At 39.8% G+C, this 19523-nt stretch overlaps 1 protein-coding gene across 2 annotated transcripts; it reads right to left on the reverse strand.

Annotated features, from left to right (window-relative positions):
* Positions 1-2368: 2368 nt before the first annotated feature.
* Cav2 (caveolin 2) lies at positions 2369-9740 on the reverse strand. 2 transcript variants are annotated; one of them, XM_005080936.4, is made up of 3 exons: positions 9387-9697; positions 8880-9067; positions 2369-4455 (listed from the first exon to the last, which is right to left on the reverse strand). In XM_005080936.4, exons 1-3 carry the CDS (start codon positions 9534-9536, stop codon positions 4305-4307), a joined length of 489 nt encoding a protein of 162 aa, XP_005080993.2. In that variant the 5' UTR covers positions 9537-9697; the 3' UTR covers positions 2369-4304. The 2 variants fall into 2 exon arrangements, with proteins under 2 accessions (XP_005080993.2, XP_012976599.1); XM_013121145.3 differs by lacking the exon at positions 8880-9067 and having other exon boundaries at positions 9387-9740.
* Between the last annotated feature and the right edge of the window lie 9783 nt (positions 9741-19523).

A 19523-nucleotide genomic window follows, 5' to 3' on the forward strand; every position in this document is an offset into this window, starting at 1 on the left:
CTTTGTTTCCTGACTACAAACAGGACCTAGTACCTTACACTCCGTTTCCATGCCTTTCCCACTATGACAGAACATTTCCCTTCATAAAGCACAAGTCAAAATAAACCCTTCCTGAAGTTGTATTTGTCAGGGATTTTGTCACAGCAAGGAGCAGAGGAACCTGCACCACCGGTGTTGCCCCAAAGGAGGGAATTCAGCTCTTATGTCTTACATGGGTTTAGTTTTTCCTTGGTGGCTCATGAGCACGAAAATTCGAGTATGGAACTTTTACCAGAATCAGTGTGTTTCACCCTCCTTTTGTAAATAAAAAAAGGAGGCTGAAATGTGACTCTTACTCCTAATTCTCCGAGTACCCCAGATTCCCCTTAGTTATTTATTCGCCTAGTTGTTCATCCAGAAAACATTGCCCGAATGCATTTGGTGCTGCCACCATTCCAGTGGTGGAGAACCGATTGCAGGCAGAGGGTGAGGCCAGCTGGGAGGTTCAGACTGACATCCAGGCTGAAGGCTGAGATGCCAATGGGCATGGGTGCTCTCAATCAGGTTTCTATTGCTGTGGTAAACAGATGGGATAGCTTTGAGACCGAGAGGGTTACTTGGGGCTCATATTTTTTGTTTGTTTTTAGATGTTTCAATTGCTCGGCCCCATTGTGATTAGGCTATACTGAAGAATAGCCCCTGTGGTAAAGCAAACTGATCACTTCATGGTAACCAGGAAGTAAAAGGAAAGAGACGGGAAGGGGCTCAGATGCCAATCTTCTTCCATGCTGTGCTTCCAAGAACATGATTTGTTTTGTCTAGATCCAGACTCCTAAAAGTTCTACCAGCTCACAATAGCACCACAGGCAGGTGACATGAGCCTTTGGACATGTTCCTTTTGGGGACCTTTTAAAATCCAAACCATAACACTGGTAAAGCATTGATTTTGTTGTTAAATCTTCAAATTAATCTGAATTAATTAAAGCATGCATAGCAACATGTTAATTCAAGGGATAGAATAATAATATTTGAGCTCATAAAGATGTAGGAATTCCTGTCATAAAAAGTCAAAGTTACAAAAGGAGTCCTATGATCAGTGAGAGAGTGAAAAGTGTATCTGTGGGTATATATTTAGTATACCTCCCAACTGAATGATTGACAATAACTACATTGCTTTATCATTATCATCATCATCATCATCATCATCATCAAAGTTCCTGGACTAACTAGCTAGATTTGTAAGAAGAGACAGACCCACGTCTTGCTATTATAGAAAACATTGGGATGTGGAGCTCTTGGGAGACCATTTAATCCAGTCTTTTCACTACAGATAAGAAATCTAAGACACAGAGGCTAAGCCATTTGCAGGAGGTAAACCAAAGGTATCACAGTGGCGAGTGTGAACCAAGATGCCTGGTTCCTAGGCAGGGGTCTTTTTCTTACAGGCAACAGCTTCCCAAGAAAGACTCGGAAATAAGTTAGTGGGATTTAGATGACTACTAAAAAGAGGGATTTTTAAAGTTCTTTCAGTCTATAAAGAACATTTTAGAAAGCCAAGTATATGATTGATTATCAGATTAATTGACCACAAGAAGGTTTCTGCCAACATCAGCACCTGCTCTTCACATATTTACTTTCCAAAAATAATTTTGGATAAACCTGGCTTTGGGATACAAGGTATTTTAACATGTGATTTATATTGTTATTACTATTGTATTTAAGACTTAGAAATAGAGACAGCAGTTTATTTAGGACTAGTAAAATGAGGCTTTACAAAGATGAAGAATGGTTGGTTTTCGAGCAAGCCACTGCATATTACTCATCAAGTGACAGAAAAGCTTATGCAGAATCTCTTTAAGTACTAGAAAAGTAGAGCACTAAATGAGGAGTCTCATAATTTTTAAGAAAAACATTCTTTTTCTTATGTGTGTTTGTGGTGTACGTGTACATGCTCTCTCATGTGTGCACACACTTATGTGGTTGTGCATGCATACACATGCTTGCAGAGGCTCAAGGTTTGGTGTTGGAAGTCTTTTATCTTCACCTTGTTCATGGAAGCAGGGTTTCTCCATTGAACTCTGAGCTAATGGAGCTGACTGGTCTGCTAGTCTATAGAGATGGAGCTAAAGATGGACTGCCAAGCCTATCTGACTTCTCTGTGGCTTCCGGGGATCCTGATTCTAGTCACTAGGCTTACATGGCAAGTTCTTTAACCATTGACTGATCGCCTCCTCCCAACAGACTCATCTTGGAACAATAACTCATGTTCTTGTTATTGGAGGTCTTAATAAGTTGAACGGGATTTGAAATGGTTCTCACTCTTCAGTTCCAGGTGTGTGGAGTATGCAGCAGAAAGATAAAATATAATAAAATAAATGAACTCATTTACTGTTTTTTAGATATTTATTCTAGATAATGAGGAATTATTTTTTTGCCTCTGAATTCCAACTGCCCCAGATAAAAGACCAACATATGTGCATATTTAACTTTAATTAGCTTTATCCATAATTTGAGTTTTTTGATGCAAAATGATTCATGAAAAGTTTCAATAAACATTCACTTGAAAATAATCACTACTATTCAAAAAAGGAATTCATATATATTAGAAATTAAAGGTTTTGACATATAATTATACATAATTGTCTTTAAAATCTGTCAGCATTTTTAAAAGGTTGAAGCTTACATTTTATTATTAATTCTTTTGACTAAACTATATATCCAAGTGTTTAAATCTCAAATTACAAAAAATAATATAAAGCCATGAGACTGACCTTCGAAAGTAGCACAATTCAATCTCCATAGTCATGTTAGTGGCAACACTGTGGCTATCACCAGGCTATGACCTCTCTTCTGAGGACAGTTTGAAATGTTCCTTTTGTGTCTACCTTCAAAAATGTATGAGCTTTACAACTTAGTTTCTTGACATGATCTTTTGATCTGGTTTGCAATAGAGTTCCAATTCAGTCACCCACGCATAACACTGACCAGAATTGGAAATACTGAAAATTTTTTCTTAATTTTCATTGAATGAAGATTTTACACCCTTGATGATATTTAAGCAAATGATAATTAAGGTTTTGATAATAATTCTAGAATTTGAAAAATTATAGTAGTTATATTGTAAAAACTGTTTACATGTCAATTTTTTAAAGACCATAGTGAGTATATGTTAAATTAGGGCTCTATAACTGAAAAAGCATAGGATAATGTTTTATCAGTCAAAAAATTCATACCAGAGAACATCTTGAAGATTTGTAACTGTTAGCTTTTAATTTGTGTTTTAGTATTAAAAATCCTCACAACTGTTAATTTTCCTATGTTTCTCTACGTGAGCCACTGTAGTAAAAATTGTACTTAGATGTTAGTTTGTTATAAAAATATTATTAACTAGCACCAGAATTACTTGAATGTAATTGAATCATTCATAGGAATGTAGAATACAAATTAAGCTTCTAACTCTATGGGAGAAAAAAATAATCCAGTAAATAAAAGCAAATACATGTCTTACAGTCATAGTCAGATAAACCCCAGTCGTAAAACATTTGCTGGGAAAGTTGGAGAGGAAACCTAGGCAGTTCCAAAGAAGCTGCAAAAGTCCTCATATGTGACAGCCTAATCTTACATAGAAAGTTACACTGTGGAATCCATGCTTAATTTATATATCAAATCAATAAGATGATAAATGTAATAAAAACATTACAAAGCACTTGGATTAGAGGAACACTTGCATCAGGTACAAAATATACAGAAAATGAAATAAACATTTTGTTAAATATGATTGCAGGCTAATAATAACTAAGAGGGACACAGTTTCACATTTGTCTTATATTTTATAGTTATTATCATAAGTATATTCATTTGTTACTGGATGGAGTTTCTAGAATGTTTGTATATATTACCTCTCTAGCCTTATGACGCTATCTGTAAAAGTAATCTGAAAAGCATTACTCCTAGAGTAAAAGAAAATAAGAAACCCCATACTTTTATGAGAAGTTATGCACAAAATTACTGTAGTATCTGAGGAAATTGCCCCTTGACCATTATCAACTCATCACTACAAATGCATGTTTTCTATTAAAGCAAAACCTATCTGTTCGTTCATTGAGTGTTGCCAACACTTGTTATAAAATTAGATGTGAAACCCTGGGCTGTTAGTGGGGAAATCATTATTTGTTACGATCTGTCATTGAACACTTATGAACATGGCTCCCATCTTGACAGTCTTCTTGATTATAATAATTGGGAAATAAAGAGCATGGCAGTACTTCAGTGTTACATCAACAAGTGGTACAGTGTCCAGTTATCTGGGCCTGGGCTCTCAGTTGTCAGTCGTGGCTCAGCTGCATGCTCACAGATGAGAAACAGCGTCCTACACTCGTACACAATGGGCCAATGACAACATCTGTCACACTTTTCCATATGGTCTGCACGGAAGGCAGGACCATTAGGCAGGTCTTCACAAAAGGCATTAAGATCCTGGAATGGGGAAAAGGGAAACAAAAGCATTGTTAGTGTTATCACTAACAATTAGTGTTACCAAGGGGACTGACACACACACACACACACACACACACACACACACACACACACACACACGAACAAACATTATAATGACTTAACTTACTTTAATATGGTTCAACAGTTCAAAATAAATAAAAGGACAATGGCCAGAGTGATAAGAAGTGCAAGGGGTAAGCTGTTTAAAAAATAAACGGGCACACAGATGATAAATGTTAATATTCTTTCTGCTGGTTGAATGCTAGTGGAAACGATGAAACAAAAATAAATAAACCAGTTGATTTCTCTGCCAGACCTCTGCTTTTAAACATCAACCTGGTAGCACTTCCTGTTTCTCTGAGAATCTACTTCCTGCCTGCCTTTCCTGTGGCCTCTCCTTACCTCTCCTCTTAGCCAGGCTGGGTGGGAGCCTCCTGGCTGTGCTTCTAATGTACTGAAACAAACCTCTTCATTTTCAAATGTATCAAAAGGCATGGTACTTAAATCTCTGTCTTTCCTTCTGGAATATATCCTGAGCTTCATCTTCCATTCAGATTTGAATGGAAACGCATTTAATATTCTGCCAGCTTCACACTGTCATCATCATTTAAGTCTTTAACTGCTTCATAGTATTATTTTTATAGGAATTGCACTTGCTAGTAAGGGCTGTGTGGTGTAGTTCAAAAAGGTGCATTCCCACACTTTTGTGTACTTTTTCTCAAGATAGCTTACTATTCTTATATTGCCCAGGAGAACTTCCTGTGAACAGTACTGCCTGTGAGCATAAAAGTATTGTGAGTTTTGGGCTCTGGGGAAGTCTTAGTGGAGCCTTTACTATTCCCCAGGTGGAGGGTGGAGCATGAGGTTGATTTTCTTGGTTTGTTCTTAAAATGTGACTTCACTAAATACCTATTGCATTCAAGCCAAAGGATCAGTGTGTTTGTTGGATATATTTTTAGAACGCTGAATTATTCATACTGACCATCTACATAAACTATATTTATGGTTTTGTTGCAACTACTAAATATTTGAAACAATTGTATATGAAACTTAGGGGTGCTTTTGAACTAAACAGCTGACTGAAAGTCGAGTCATTTCCTGTCCCACATGCCTCTCACTCAATGTCACTTCTGCACACTACCACAAACTAAAGAGACCGGAGATATTACAGAGCCAGTTATCTGGGCTAACTTTTATTGCAAGTCTCTGAGATGTCCACATGGTACTGTCATATAACAAATAAAAATTGACAGACCCATATTGAAATTAGAATAGATAATGAAAAATTAACCTAGTGTTTGTTGATCAAATCCACTTCACTTTGAATGAATTGTGCTCTCCACTCTTCCTTAGGCTAATCCTTTTCTATCTTCACAGTCCTTGTATCTCTGGGCTCTAAAAGGCATTTAAATATTTTTCATTCAACAAAGTCCGGCTGCCTATGTTTAAAGATTTCAGCTCATTGGGTATTATGAACACATTTTATTTTCTTTAAATTGTTCCCTCTCTGTGTCAGGGAGCTCAATAACCCTTGGATATAGAATTTGAGTTACATTCTCAACATTGTGAATCATTTCTCTTCTAAAACTGCACCCAGTTTAGACTGATTATAAATGACAAATGGCTGAGCATAGTCAACTAAACGCTACTCATGCAAACTCTTTAACCTACAGATTCTGTATGTTGCCTTTGGATAAGCAGCCTGAGGTTAAGGATTGTTATTTGTCTTTATATAACAGTGTCTTAAAGGCTGTGTTGTCACAGCAATGTGCTGTACTGAAAACAACTAGAATGAATCTCTGAGCACTGGATTTACAGCAACTGGAGGTCTATTTGCATCGTATTCCAGGAAAATAAGAGTATAGATGCCCCAGTCATATTTCTTTGGTTATGATGCACTTATTTACAGTGAGCTTATTTGCCAAAGTACCAAACATAATCATCTCACAAATCCTAAAGACCTGAACATTTGGCTGAAGGTCCAATATAACTAGACGTTTATATTTTACTTTTTGTTATTTATTTGGGCAAAGAATCCAACTGTGGTGGTATATAGTTGTAGTTCCAGATACTAGAGAGGCTAAGGCATGAGAATTCCTTGTGTCCAGGAGTTCAAAACCAACCTGGGAAACATGGCGAGTTGTGTGCTCACAACCAAACAAGACAATTAATAAACCACCAACCAAATGCCCCCTAAATAATAACCACAATCAAAACACAAATCTAAAACCAGATGCCTGGTGATATTGTGACTTGGTTAAAAGCTTCTTTAAAATATTCTCAACTTTGGCTAAACAATGAGCAATCCCTTGTTTAAAAAATATAAAATATAAAATAAACAACTGAAAAAAGAAAGAAACAAGGAAAGAAAGAAAGCAAACCCCAAACTTGCTCACACAAGTCTACTCTTCAATAAAGCATCCCATTGATCCGGCTTGTCTGTCAGGGGGATGTAATCCATTAATGATAAAGCAAGCTGTCTCATCAATGCACAAAGTAACAGTTAAGCATAGATTCATAGCTACCTGACGACAACTATGTGGTAGTTAAATATTAATGTCCCACATGAATGCAGTTTGAAAAACAAGCTGAAGTTAAATAATACGTATCATGTGGCTGAAAGGGAAGGGGAGCTGATGATTCACCAGTGGAAGCCAAACCCAAGATTCCTCCCACTCTTGGGAGAGCCAGGTGGAGAGAAGCATCATTTGGGCCATTGTAGTACTGTTAACATCTTTCCACCATTTGGCAAATGAAAAATTCCCTTTCTCCCAATTCTTCCACAGGAGACTAGCATGGTCAATAAATCTGCACTCCACACTCCCAAAGGGCATCAAAGCCAGCATATCATAATACGTGATGGAGCCTTTGTTTTTTCTTTTCACAATTTTGAAAGTGGAAGAAGAATTGACTTAGAGGTCCCATTGGCGGTTTAGTTAATGAGGAACATCCAATTGCATGTGTTGATTTAGACAAGTGAAATATCATGTGCGTGGGAATGTCAGACATGAGACAACTGTACATCTGGCTTGTGGATCTGCACATGCATAAAGGCAGAGGGTTTCTCTTTCTGGCAATCTTTTGGCACTTTCAACATGACTGCTTACAACCTCAAGTGATTAAATTGGTGTTCTTTGTTTATCCTTTGGCCCTCTCAATTTATGTTTATCTTTTACAAGACTTTTCTTTCAGATTTCGTTCCCTCACAAAGTAACCCCCGTTTTCCAATTTCTCCATTAGAATTCAATGATGCTTTCTCACCATGCAAATCTATATCTGAATCCTCTTCCCAGGCAATGTGGAGGCTGAAGAAAATTTTGTGTACTTGCCCAGCAAGACTGAGCACCTAATAGACTGAGTGTGCAGAACTAGCTAGCTAACAGTAGCTAAATTTAGTTAGAGACTGAAGGAAGTAATGGATTTGATAGCTCTTAATAGTGAACACAGAATATATAGCGGTGTGGCAATGCCATATAACATGAAGAACTGTATGGTGGCATCTGTGGTTACATATGTTACAGGACCACCTTGAGGAGCCAACCTGAGAACTATTGTGACACTGTGGATGATTCTATGAATAAAGTGATTAACTTTTAGCATAAAAGCATGTCTTGAAGGAACACGCTGTTTCCCTTAAGAAGAGTTTCAGTGCTTAAAAATGCTCTATAAAATTTATTATGCATTTTGAATGTGGATAATATTACTCACAAACATCCCACCAATGTTCGTTGGGTTTCCATATTTCTTTTTCTTGTAACTAGATGTCATACTCATTTGTGATACCAAAGTGATCACGTAATGGCCTTATTTCACTGTTGCATTTCCTTGAGTTTTCATTCATCCACGTTAGGTGTGCAACACCATTATTGTAAGCACCTCCCATCTCCCCTGGTTTCATTATAACCGTTCATCAATAGTAAAACTTGAGTGGCCCTGGCCGTAGCTGTTTACCAAAGCTTGCCAATCTTGTTTGGTCAGACCGACAGTGGTGTTCTGCTCTGAGATCACACTTGTTTCTTGTTTTACCCAAGCACTTGGTGACTGAATAAAAGGCAACGAAAGAAAGACCTGCCCAGAACCACAGGCACAAGTCACAACAGGGCCTTGAGAGAGCAGCCGGTGGCAGGAAGCCCCCACCTCCGCACTCAGCTCAGCCTTCTGCATGGGAGGAAAAATCACACCCAGGAAAGAGGCCCTCGCTTCCTTCTGTTTAAACTCTCAGCCATTATTCTAAAGGACTATTATTCTAAAGAAAGCACGCTGCTGCCCTTCAAGCTTTCTGGAGTCTTGCTACTGCTTGGGAGCGAATGCAAGCATTCTCTAGAGCTAATGGGCCTGGGGGCAGGTGGCAAAACTATCTGTATGCTTCAGAAGGCAGATCCGCCCCTTGTGTCCCCTCTCACCAGATGTGCAGACAGCTGAGGGTAGCAAACAGGATTCCTGTAACAAAGGCCAAGGGGATGGCCAGAAACACCGTCAGGAACTTGTAGATCACGTATTTGCTGATTTCAAAGAGGGCATGGCTGCAGATCCACACTTTGTCAAAGGAGTGTGTAGTCTCCGGTTCTGCAATCAGATCCTCGAAGCCTAGCTGCAGAGACAAGACACAGGGACCCATGCTGTCACCCAACCTGTCTGGGGGCGGGGGAGGAGGCACGGGCGAGAGCAGAGGCAGTATAAGCAGGGAAGTTTGCAGCTAGAGTATCCCCAGCTTTTCTTAGGGTGGCGGTGGGTACACAGGAATTGTGACAAACATTCCTGGTTGTGCAGGGAGCCTGAGAGTTGTGTGTCCGGGCCGACAGGGTGCCAATAGGACCAGTGGCCACTGTTAGGGAGGAGTTAAAGGGGCATCCTCCTGCAGAGAGCCAAGGACCCACAGCAGCCTAAATGACAGCCGGCCTGGAACTCACCTTCAGATGCGAGTTGAGCCGATGAGGATCCCGGTCATGACTTGAGTCCACATACTTCTCCGGATCTGCGTAATCGACACCACTGTGGTGGCTGTAGGTGTCGTCGGCCATGAACAGCTGTACGTCGCTCTTTTCTGTCTCCAGCCCCATCGTGGCTGGCACTGCGAGAGTGGCTCGGGTCGGTCGGTCCCGGGGCTGCGCGGCCAACCCTTCCCGTGGCGCCCCGCCCCGCCCCGCTCGCCTCGCCTGGCCTAGGTCGTGCTGCCCGGGCGGTGGCCGCTTCCCGCTGCCGGTTCCCGCTCCCGGCCTTGGCTGCCTGGCCGAGCCCCGCCCCGCCCCGCCGGGCCTGCGGGGTGGGAGGGCACCTCTCCAGTTCCTTGCCAGAGCCCGAAGGAGAGCAGAGTGACAGCTCCATGAGTCACCTCCCAGCTCTGTGGAGCTGGGCAAAAAGGGCCTCCCGGGACACTTGGCTAGCAGTTCAGACCTAGGTGCTTAAAGGCAGGAGATTGGCCAGGGAGATGTGTAAACTTGAGGGTGGTCTCGAGGCACTTGGGGGTGAGGGATAGGAAAATCTGCATTCATCTCCTGGTTCGTTCAATGTCTTTGGCACCTGCTCCTCAGAGTTATCTTGAGAGAATAAGATGTTAATTCATGCAAAACTTTTACTTGGTCCCTAACTCGAAATAGGCATCCAATCTGCATTGCTGCTGCGTAGTGAGGCGGGAGCCAAGCCTACTGATGGACAGGTGACAGATTCACACCAGCCCTTCAGTTTTCCCACGGTTGGGAATGTGAGACTTTTGTTCTAGGAGTTTGCAGCGTCATGCCTAAAGGAGAGGTCTGCTCTTTTCCCTCCAAACTACAACTAAGTCTTGATTTCCCTTGAGTCGGGATTTGGTTCAAAGATTTCTGGAATCACTAACAGGCAGTCAGATCTGCAATACCCTCTTTGGAGCAGCGTAAACAGAAGCATAAAACTATGTCGTGGTAGCCAGCTGATGATTCTCTCAAGAATTTCAGAAGGGACGAGTCGGTATAAAGTTTACTGGTTGCTTTTGGGAAACAGGAATTTAGTGAATATAGATTTAGAATGATGCTTGCAGCTTGCCCAGGGCCCAAAAGACAGTACCAAAGAGTAAGCATTGCCATCAGGTACAGTAGGGTTTAGAACCAGATTCGCTATAGGAACTGGATTTGAGGAGTTCTTTGGAAAAGAGAACTCTATACTGGGAATAATAAAAAGGTTCAAAAACAAAACGAACAAACAAGAGCAATAAAAAACTGGAGCTGAATGGGGGACATTTTGAAGCTAAAATAAAATGTGTGTCGTTTGCTATGTGTGGGTAGAAGCTTGGCAGCAGTGCAGAGAGTCACAGGGTTGAATTCCAGGACTTGGCGGTTCCTCCTCTCCTCACGTAGTCCTTTTACTCAAACCTCTGGCTATCCCTGCATTTATACTTATCCTTCCTGGCTTTGTTTAAGTTCTTTTGTATTCAAAGGGATGGCATAGGCCTTACACTTAATGATTTTTCGGTACTTCACTCTCCTGTATTCATTCGAACAGGTTGACTTTCTGAGAATCAGATAAGGTCTAGATCGGTGGCTCTTAACCAGTCAGTTGTCTCCTAAGACCATTGGAAAGCACAGATATTTACATTATGATTCATTACAGTAGCAAATTACAGTTATGACCTAGCAGCAAAAGCAATTTCATGGTTGTGGGCTCACCACAACACGAGAAACTGTGTTAAAGGGTGGCAGCTTTAGGAAGGTTGAGAACCACTGGTCTAGATGCTGCCTCCAGAAGGCAGGGGAAGCCATCATGTTGAGTATCAGGATATGGAAGAGGTAGTTTACATCCAATTAATCTTTTGTAAGGCTTACATTTCCTCAGAAATGTAAGATTGTTTATGAAAAGAAGAAACCCACATGGATGCAGTCTGGGTGGTGGCTGAACATCTGACGTTGGGCCTTCATCCCTTCCAAGTCTTTGGAGTACCTTTACAGCCTAGTACAGTTATTAGGGCAAGTGACAGAACCATTGCAAATAGCTGATGAATTTTTCAGGCAGTAGAGATGGGAGGCTATTAAAAAGTGAGACCAATTTGCCTTTTATCAGACAGCTTCAGTTACAGATTCATTTGTAAAATTATAGGTATTTACTTTTTTAAAAAAAGAGGTTCTGAAGCTGAAACTAAACACAGTGTGTGCCATATAGAATTTAAAAGAAGGCTCATATGTTGACTTATTGAATATATCCCTCTACCACTTGTTGGAACTGGATGGCACTCTTATTTTAATGACATTCTTGCCCATTTCACTATTTTAGTTCAAGGTTTTAAAAGCATTGCTCTAAAAATGATTATTGCATACCCTACTATAATATTCTTAGACTGTGGCAGTTACCATTCCCTCAGGGGAATTAAACCAGCATGATTCCCATAGCAAAAATGGTCCTATTTGTGCTAACCTTGATTTTCCAAGGAAGAAGAAAGCAAAGGAGATGCATCAGAGTTAAATTGCCGAGTTCGCAATCATATCTTCCAGATTACCCTCCAATGAGCCTCAGAAACCTATTCGCTGTAAGGAAAGGGGCATAAAATTTCATATTAAATCCATACTGGTGCTTTCATTTTCTGGCAATCACATGCCATGGATTCTAATAAGATGACATTTTAAATGGCATATTAAAATAACAGGAGAGCGCAACTTGATCATAGATTAGTATTTGTGAGTTAGAATTTTGTTTCTTCATTTTTTATCACACTGTCTAAGACAGAAGTTCTTTTCTGGCTTATTTTAATGTGTTTGTGAAAAATGCATATGAATAATCAGTTTTCCTCATCAGTTTTCTTCTCAAATCACACACACACATCTTCCAGTGCCCTGAATTGCTCACATACAGCATTAAATGTTGGTTATTCATGGAGAGAAGAATTTCATGATAATTAAAGCACTTGGGGTAAAGGAGGCTTGCTCAATCTCCACGTTATTGGCCTATTCTGCCAGATCATCCTGTGCTATGAGGGCTTGTCCTGTGAACTGTATAATGTTTAGCAATATCCCTGGCTTCTGACCCACTGGCTGTAGATAAAGTTGCCGAGACATGACAACCCCAAATGTTTCCAAACATTGCCAAATGTCCCCTGAGGACCCAAGTCACCCTTCCCCACCTTCCCTGGATATGAGAGTCTCTGATTTTGATACTATTGAATAATGCCACATGAATGAGAAAAATGGAGGCCTCACTGAATATTAGTAAGCCCATGGTTAAGACAAAGTTTGAAATTACATTAGTAACTTATCAGAAACTCTGGCTCTTTATTGTGAAACAGCCTTGTGTCTATCAACAACTAAGTCCAACATAAATTTGCATATACAAATATAAAAAAAGTTAATCTCGGAGCTGGGCAGTGGTGGTGCACACCTTTAATCCCAGCACTGGGAGGCAGAGGCAGGCAGATCTCTGTGATTGCAAGGTCAGCCTGGTCTGCAGAGTAACTTCCAGGACAGCCAAGGCTACACAGAGAAACCCTGTCTTGAGGAAAAAAAGAAAGAAAGGAAGAAAGTTAAGCTTAGTGATTTTGTTTATTTTTTAACATTTTCAAAATAATCAGTTATCAAAATTCCAATGCAGTATTGGCTAGGCAGGTAGGGATATGCAATTCCATCAGGATACCTCCCACAAAGCAACTTCCAAATCTCGTCTGTTTGCCAGACCTCCTGCATTCTCTTCAGGAAGGCATGGCTTGTTTAGATGAGTATATCTGGAAAGCCATGGATTAGAGGATGTCTTGATTCTTTATATTGAATCTTAAGACCATAAAAATTAGAGAACTTGGGTAAATTCCACCCATTGAATAATTTCTTCAAGTTTTATGTGACTTTAATTGAGGAATACGTTTCCTTGATAGAAGAACAGTGAGGCATCTGATGGTGAGGTTTTTACTGTCACAGGGACAAAGCTTGAGAAATTTGGAGATACCATTTTTCTTCCTGTTTGAGCTGAACTCTTCATGGCACAGTGTACTTTGAATAAAGAATCATTCAAACAGCTCTCCACTTTTTCCCCTCACACCCTTTCCTCTTTTCCTCACTTTACCTTTTCCCTCCAACCATACCCCATCTCCTGACAATATACTACTAGGCTCTGCCCCTGCCTGAAGTTTAAAGGAGCAGATAAAAAGTGTGGGCCATTAAAGTTATTCAGTTACCACACTTGGGAAATGTTGCCAGATACTTAATGAAAGTTTCCCCTCTTTCTTTTTTCTTACATGCCACTTGTCTTTTTCTCCCTGTCCCAAGAAAAGTAAGTTTTGCATCAGTGAGCCAGGAATTTCTGCTTTAATATTAAGACACAGTAACATGTTTATAATTGGTGCCAGCTTAATACTTTGTCTGTTTCAAAAGGAATCTCCCTTTCCCCAAAAATATCATGCACAAGATATTTGAGAATTATGTTTTGTGTGGGAATATCTGGCTCTTAGAAACAACAGGGGAAAGAGTCTGTATCACCATTGATGGTGATAGGATAGGTCACTCTATTCTCATTCAGAACAATGCAAGATGATTAATTTTAACATTATTTTATCCTGTTTTCCATAAGTAAAGGATGTTCCTGTTTAGCCTTCTAAGTATCTCATTGATTTCTGGAGCACTGTGTATATTAAACTGTCATCTCTAAAGGACTTGGATGGTTTATCTTTCCGGAACATGAAGTAGGAACTCATTAGCCTATGGTGAGCACTAAATTTAAGCTCACTTTTAAGAGGCACAACTTCCTCTATGTGCAGGTGGGATCTCTGCTTCCTGCAACACTGTGGTGCTGTCTTTTCCCACAAATAGCAATGGGTCATGAAGTTGTTTTCTTGATTTGAGGTTAACCACCTTTGTGTATTTATCTATTAATGTTATATGTGCATGTCATGGCCCATCTATGGAGGTCAGAGGACAATCTGAGGGTCTTGGTTCTCTTCCCCCATGATGTATGTTCCAGGGATGGAAATCTGATTGTTAGATTAGGTAACAAGTGTCTTAAACCACAGAACCATCCGCCAGTGGTTGACTTGAGATTTTATTTTAGACAGATTACTATATCTCAGGTTTAAGGCTTTGGGTTGTATAATAATATTAATAATAGTAATAGTAATAATTACTACGCATGTTTGTGCATACATGTGTGTGCTGTATGCATGCTGTGTGCAGGTGTACTTGCCCCTGTGTGAACTTGTGGAGTCCAGAGATTGAGACATAGTACCTTCAGCTAATGCTGTAAATCTTGTTCTTTTGAGATGGTGAACCTGGAACTCACCTTTTTGGCTAGACAGACTGGCCAGTGAGCATTCAAGGTCTACCAGTCTTTGCCTCCCTAGCCCTTGTCTTACAATGCATGTCAGACTGCCTAGATTTCATAAGGCTGCTGGGATCAGAACTGAAGTTTGAATGCTTTTACAGCAAGCAGTTTACATCTCCCTTGCAGTGATCACATAGGCCACAAGAACAATTTAAGGAAGAGTCGATTTTGGCTCACAATTAGAGGGTACTGTCTATGGCAGTGGAAAAGGCATGGTTCAAGGAAGTTGAGGCAACTGATTACACTAAGTCCATACTAAGGAAAAAGAGTTCACTTCACCATGTTGTTAACACTGGGACTGCAACCCATGGAATGGTCCTGTCCACAGTTGAGATGGATCTCCCTACTTTGATGAACCTAATCTAGATCATCTCTCTGGGGATTGCCAGAAATTCACCCAATCCATTGATGCCTTACAAACATGCCCCGAGATGTATCTCCTAGGTGATCCTAGATCCTGTCAAGCTCACAGTCACAGCCACTACACCACGGACCCATCTTCCCAGCCCTTGTTTTCTCTTATTTACAGATATTTTTCAGCTTTCGTTTAGAATTAGTGCCAATTTGTAAAAATCACATGTCTAGTGTATACTAGCCAAAATAGGACAGGGCAGCCCCAGCCCTCCCTAGAAACTCAAAGGATGGCAAAGAGAAGGTGGAAAGAAAAGTTCCTCTTAAGTTTTAACCCCATTACATATTTTCAATAGAGAAATAAGGTCACAAGTACAGAGTGCTCCTACCTGACTCTTGTAAAGTACTCTTGGTGTCCTCTAGGCATCCTTCAGCTCATGAAGGAATCATTTGTGAGACAAGAGCAGAGGGAATGCAGTCCTGCAGGGTAAATAAAAGTCTGGGATGCAGCCAAGAGGCTGGGCAGAAGAGTTTTTAGATTAGGTTTTCTTATCAATAAATATCTGGGAACAATTTTGGTTCCAGAGTATATTTATTATTTTTAAATATGTTTGTGTATTTCTGTTCCCTAGTGGTATAAAACTGTAAGGCAGATTTTATACTGCATAAAGGCATAAAAATAGGAAATCTAGGTGTCTGTATTTATTCTTTGTGGCCCTCAAAAGCACAGTTATCCCTCAAGCTATCTACCAAATGCTTGTTAAGCTCTCAATCTCTCATTTAAAACAGCTCCAGGATTGGATAGAAAAGGAATTAAAAATGAGGTTATTCTGTTACAATGTATTTCCTATAGGACTATTAAGAGTCTTATGTGTGTTGATAAGGCAATGTTTCTCTAGTTAACCAATTAGTAAATGTATACACATTGTATTGTAAAGTAATTTTAGTAGATGCCTGTATTTTCTTTTTGTAAGGAAAATATGAAGGGAAGAGGAGGAGGAAATTCTTTGGAGTATTAAGAACAAGTAAATGTCAGGAGAAACACCAAAGTTCTCATTGGAATAGCATTTGTTTCTATAAAGCCTGTATTTATATTGCCATTTCACTTTGAGGGAGTGATAATAATTGTTTATAAACAGAATTGCTTCTCCCTATAGTGAGTGAACATGAAATTCTGATTGTCACTATCAGTCTATATTTATTCAGGTAATTATTCAGTTTAATAAGAAGCATGTCCTTTCCCTTTTAAAGATCACTGTCCTTGGAAGCTCTTGGATAAACAGCACACTGGAAATAAACCTCGATAGTAAAACAACTGTGGTCCTGAAAGACTGCACACTGCTTTATATGGAAGCAGTAGAATTTGCAGAATGTTGCTGTAAAGGGCACGCTACTCTAGTGACTTGGCTCCAAAGACTTTTATTATGAAAGCAAAGTATTTTCTGAAGGAGTAGAGCACAATTAGCTAAATGTTTGGGACAAAAAATAGAGTTATTATCATTTTGGAAAAGCTTTGTCTATTTCTCTGTTTGTATTGTAATTTTTTTGTTTTTTTGAGACAGGGCTCCTCTATGTAGCTCTGGCTGACCTGGAACTCACTATGTAGGCTAGGCTGGCCTCAGACTCATAGAGATCTGCTTGGCTCTGCCTCCTGAGTGCTGGGATTAAAGGTGCATGCCACTTTGCCCAGCTTCTATTTATTTTCTTCTTTTATTACCAGCCAAGTGAAGTTTCGCATGACAGAAATGTTTAATTTGGTTCTCCTTCTCTCCTTTGTCTTTCACAGTTACTGTTTCTTTCTAAGACACTGATTTTCCAATCATAGTCTGGCCAACTCACAACATTTCAGAGTTGGGAAGAAGTTAGAACCTTAGACCAGTGCCCTTCCTACCCCATTATAGGCTGTGCTGAAATATCACAACAATGAGAAGAAAAGTCATGAAGCAAACCCCAAAGATAAGGTTTTAGAAAATTCTTTGTAACTTTGTGCCAGCATCTAGCTTTGTAAAAAAACTCTCTCTCTCTCCCTCTCTCTCTCTCACATCTCTATCTATCTATGTACCTATCACCTATTTTTAAAAAATTCTTCCTTTGCTTTTCAAAGAAAATAAGTGATAAAGTTCAGCTTTCGGTTTGTGAAGGTGAGTTTTTCAACACGACGTTTTTTCCTTACTGAACATTTTTCTAGCTAAGCTACTGCATTTATTTCAGTTGTTATTCACGTATCATGGTTTTCAATCTTATGATCTCTTTTTTGTAACCTATTCCAATGTGTCAGAAATCAGACATTTGGTCTGGGTTTGAACAGCTAGAGGTAACATCATCATATTACATCACTTTCTTTTATAGTTTTTTTTTCTTTTTCTTTTTTGGTTTTTATGAGACAGGGTTTCTCTGTATTGTTTTGGAGGCTGTCGGTCTAGCCCGGCCTCAAACTCACAGAGATCCACCTGCCTCTGCCTCCCGAGTGCTGGGATTAAAGGCGTGTGCCACCACTGCCCGGCTCATCTTTTATAGTTTGATTCAAATCAATCTACTGGAAAATGAAATTTCTGTTTTCTCTTACTTTGTTTATGTCACATTGTGTTTCTTACCTGTCAGTCTGATTACTCATTTACCCATAGTCACCGATGGAAGATGATTCAGTGGAAGGTAGAATACATCACAGTTGAGAAGAGTTGTGCAGCATTCCAGTTTGATGGCTAAATATACCATCTGTGCGCTGACAACTTCTAAATGTAGAATTCTACCTGTGCCCTCAAACTTCAAAGATACACGCTGCTGATATCCTTGCTGTCTCAAATTTCATGTGTCTAAAATGTAAGCTTTTAGATTCTGTCCACAAATCAACTCTCCAGTCATTCAGATCACATAATTGATTCAAATCTAAACTCAGCAATCGATTTTAATGTCTATAAGTTGTTCATTGCTTCCTGAACCATGGATCTGTTAGTTCTGTCTCCCTAATCCAAATCCCAAATTGTCCAGCTTCTCCCATTTGGCTTCCTCTCCCTGGTCTCAGCTCAGATCACTAAATCATCTCTCGCAAATTGCTTCCTCCACCCAATATCCAAGGGCCCTTGTAACATACACAGATGAAAACGTATTCTTATTAGACATGTTATATATGTGTGTAAAGTGACCAGATCATAAATGTACAGTTCAATGTGTTATCACAGAGACAATGTATTCTATACCCTCTATTCAAATGAAAGATAGAATGTCACCAAACATAGAAGCCTACTGCATGCCTGTCTTTGTCACTCTACCTTCCTCTCTTCGTGTAACTCTAAGCCTAAACTTCTTTTTTTAAATTTTTTAAATTTAAATTAGAAACAATCTTATTTTACATATCAATCTCAGTTCCCTCTCCCTCCCATACCCCTCACTGACGCCCCCCCTCCTACTCCCCATCCACTCCCCAGGGAGAGTGAGGTCTTCCATGGCAGATCATCAGAGTCTGTCACATCATTTGGGGCAGGGTCTAGGCTGTCCCCCATGTATTTAGGCTGAGAGAGTATCCCTCCATGGGGGAATGGGCTCCCAAAGTCCATTCGAGCACTAGGAATAAATACTGGTTCCACCACAAGAGGCCCCCTAGACTGCCCAGGCCTCCTAACTGTCACCCAAGTTCAGAGGGCACCTCGAACTCACAACCTCGGCATCACCCACACATATACGGCTATGTAAGTACTGCGCAATAACTGATTATGCCACTGGAGCATAAGCTTAAACTTTCATATAGCACATTATCTTTTTTCTGGTTAGAATTACACATACATGAATAGTTTTGCTCACCCTTCTTTTCTTCTTTGTTTAGTTCGCTTCAGAAACTACACCTGTGAAATTCACCGACGTTGTGTATCAGAGTGGCTCTTTATCATTTCATCTCACGTCATTGCTATGTAGCATGCTATTGTATGAACAAGCAGCAAATCATTTTTCCATTTTAAAACTGATGAAATGTTGGTGGTTTCCTGTTTTGTGTGATAAGACATACTGCTTTATTGACATTTCTGAATATGTTCTTTGCTGAAGATCTGTACACATTTATTGAGGTATAAAGAGAAGATTTTGTTAAGGGACAAATGTGTTTGATTTGATTGACACAGGAACTTACACCTTCACTGTCAGTAAATGGGAATGAGTAACTGCCTACAAAATTCTGATTTTTAAAGTTGTATGATTTTGAAAACTTACAAATATTAGATACTTCAACACAGAAGACACTAAGGTTAGCTATGTGTAGAGTGAAAATTGAAACGTTCCTCCTATTTTATTGAACTCGTGAGGTACATGAAAAACAGGATCCAGTACTGATTTGAGACAGATATTCATGCCGAGGGATGAATTGCTCACTGGCAAACACTCACAGCAAAACACAAGAGCCAAAATAATCAGCCTTACTTAAATATCCTTTTGGGGAATGGAAA

Source organism: Mesocricetus auratus, unplaced genomic scaffold, assembly GCF_017639785.1.
Source record: "Mesocricetus auratus isolate SY011 unplaced genomic scaffold, BCM_Maur_2.0 Super-Scaffold_100019, whole genome shotgun sequence".
In the NCBI taxonomy this organism is placed as follows: Eukaryota; Metazoa; Chordata; class Mammalia; order Rodentia; family Cricetidae; genus Mesocricetus; species Mesocricetus auratus.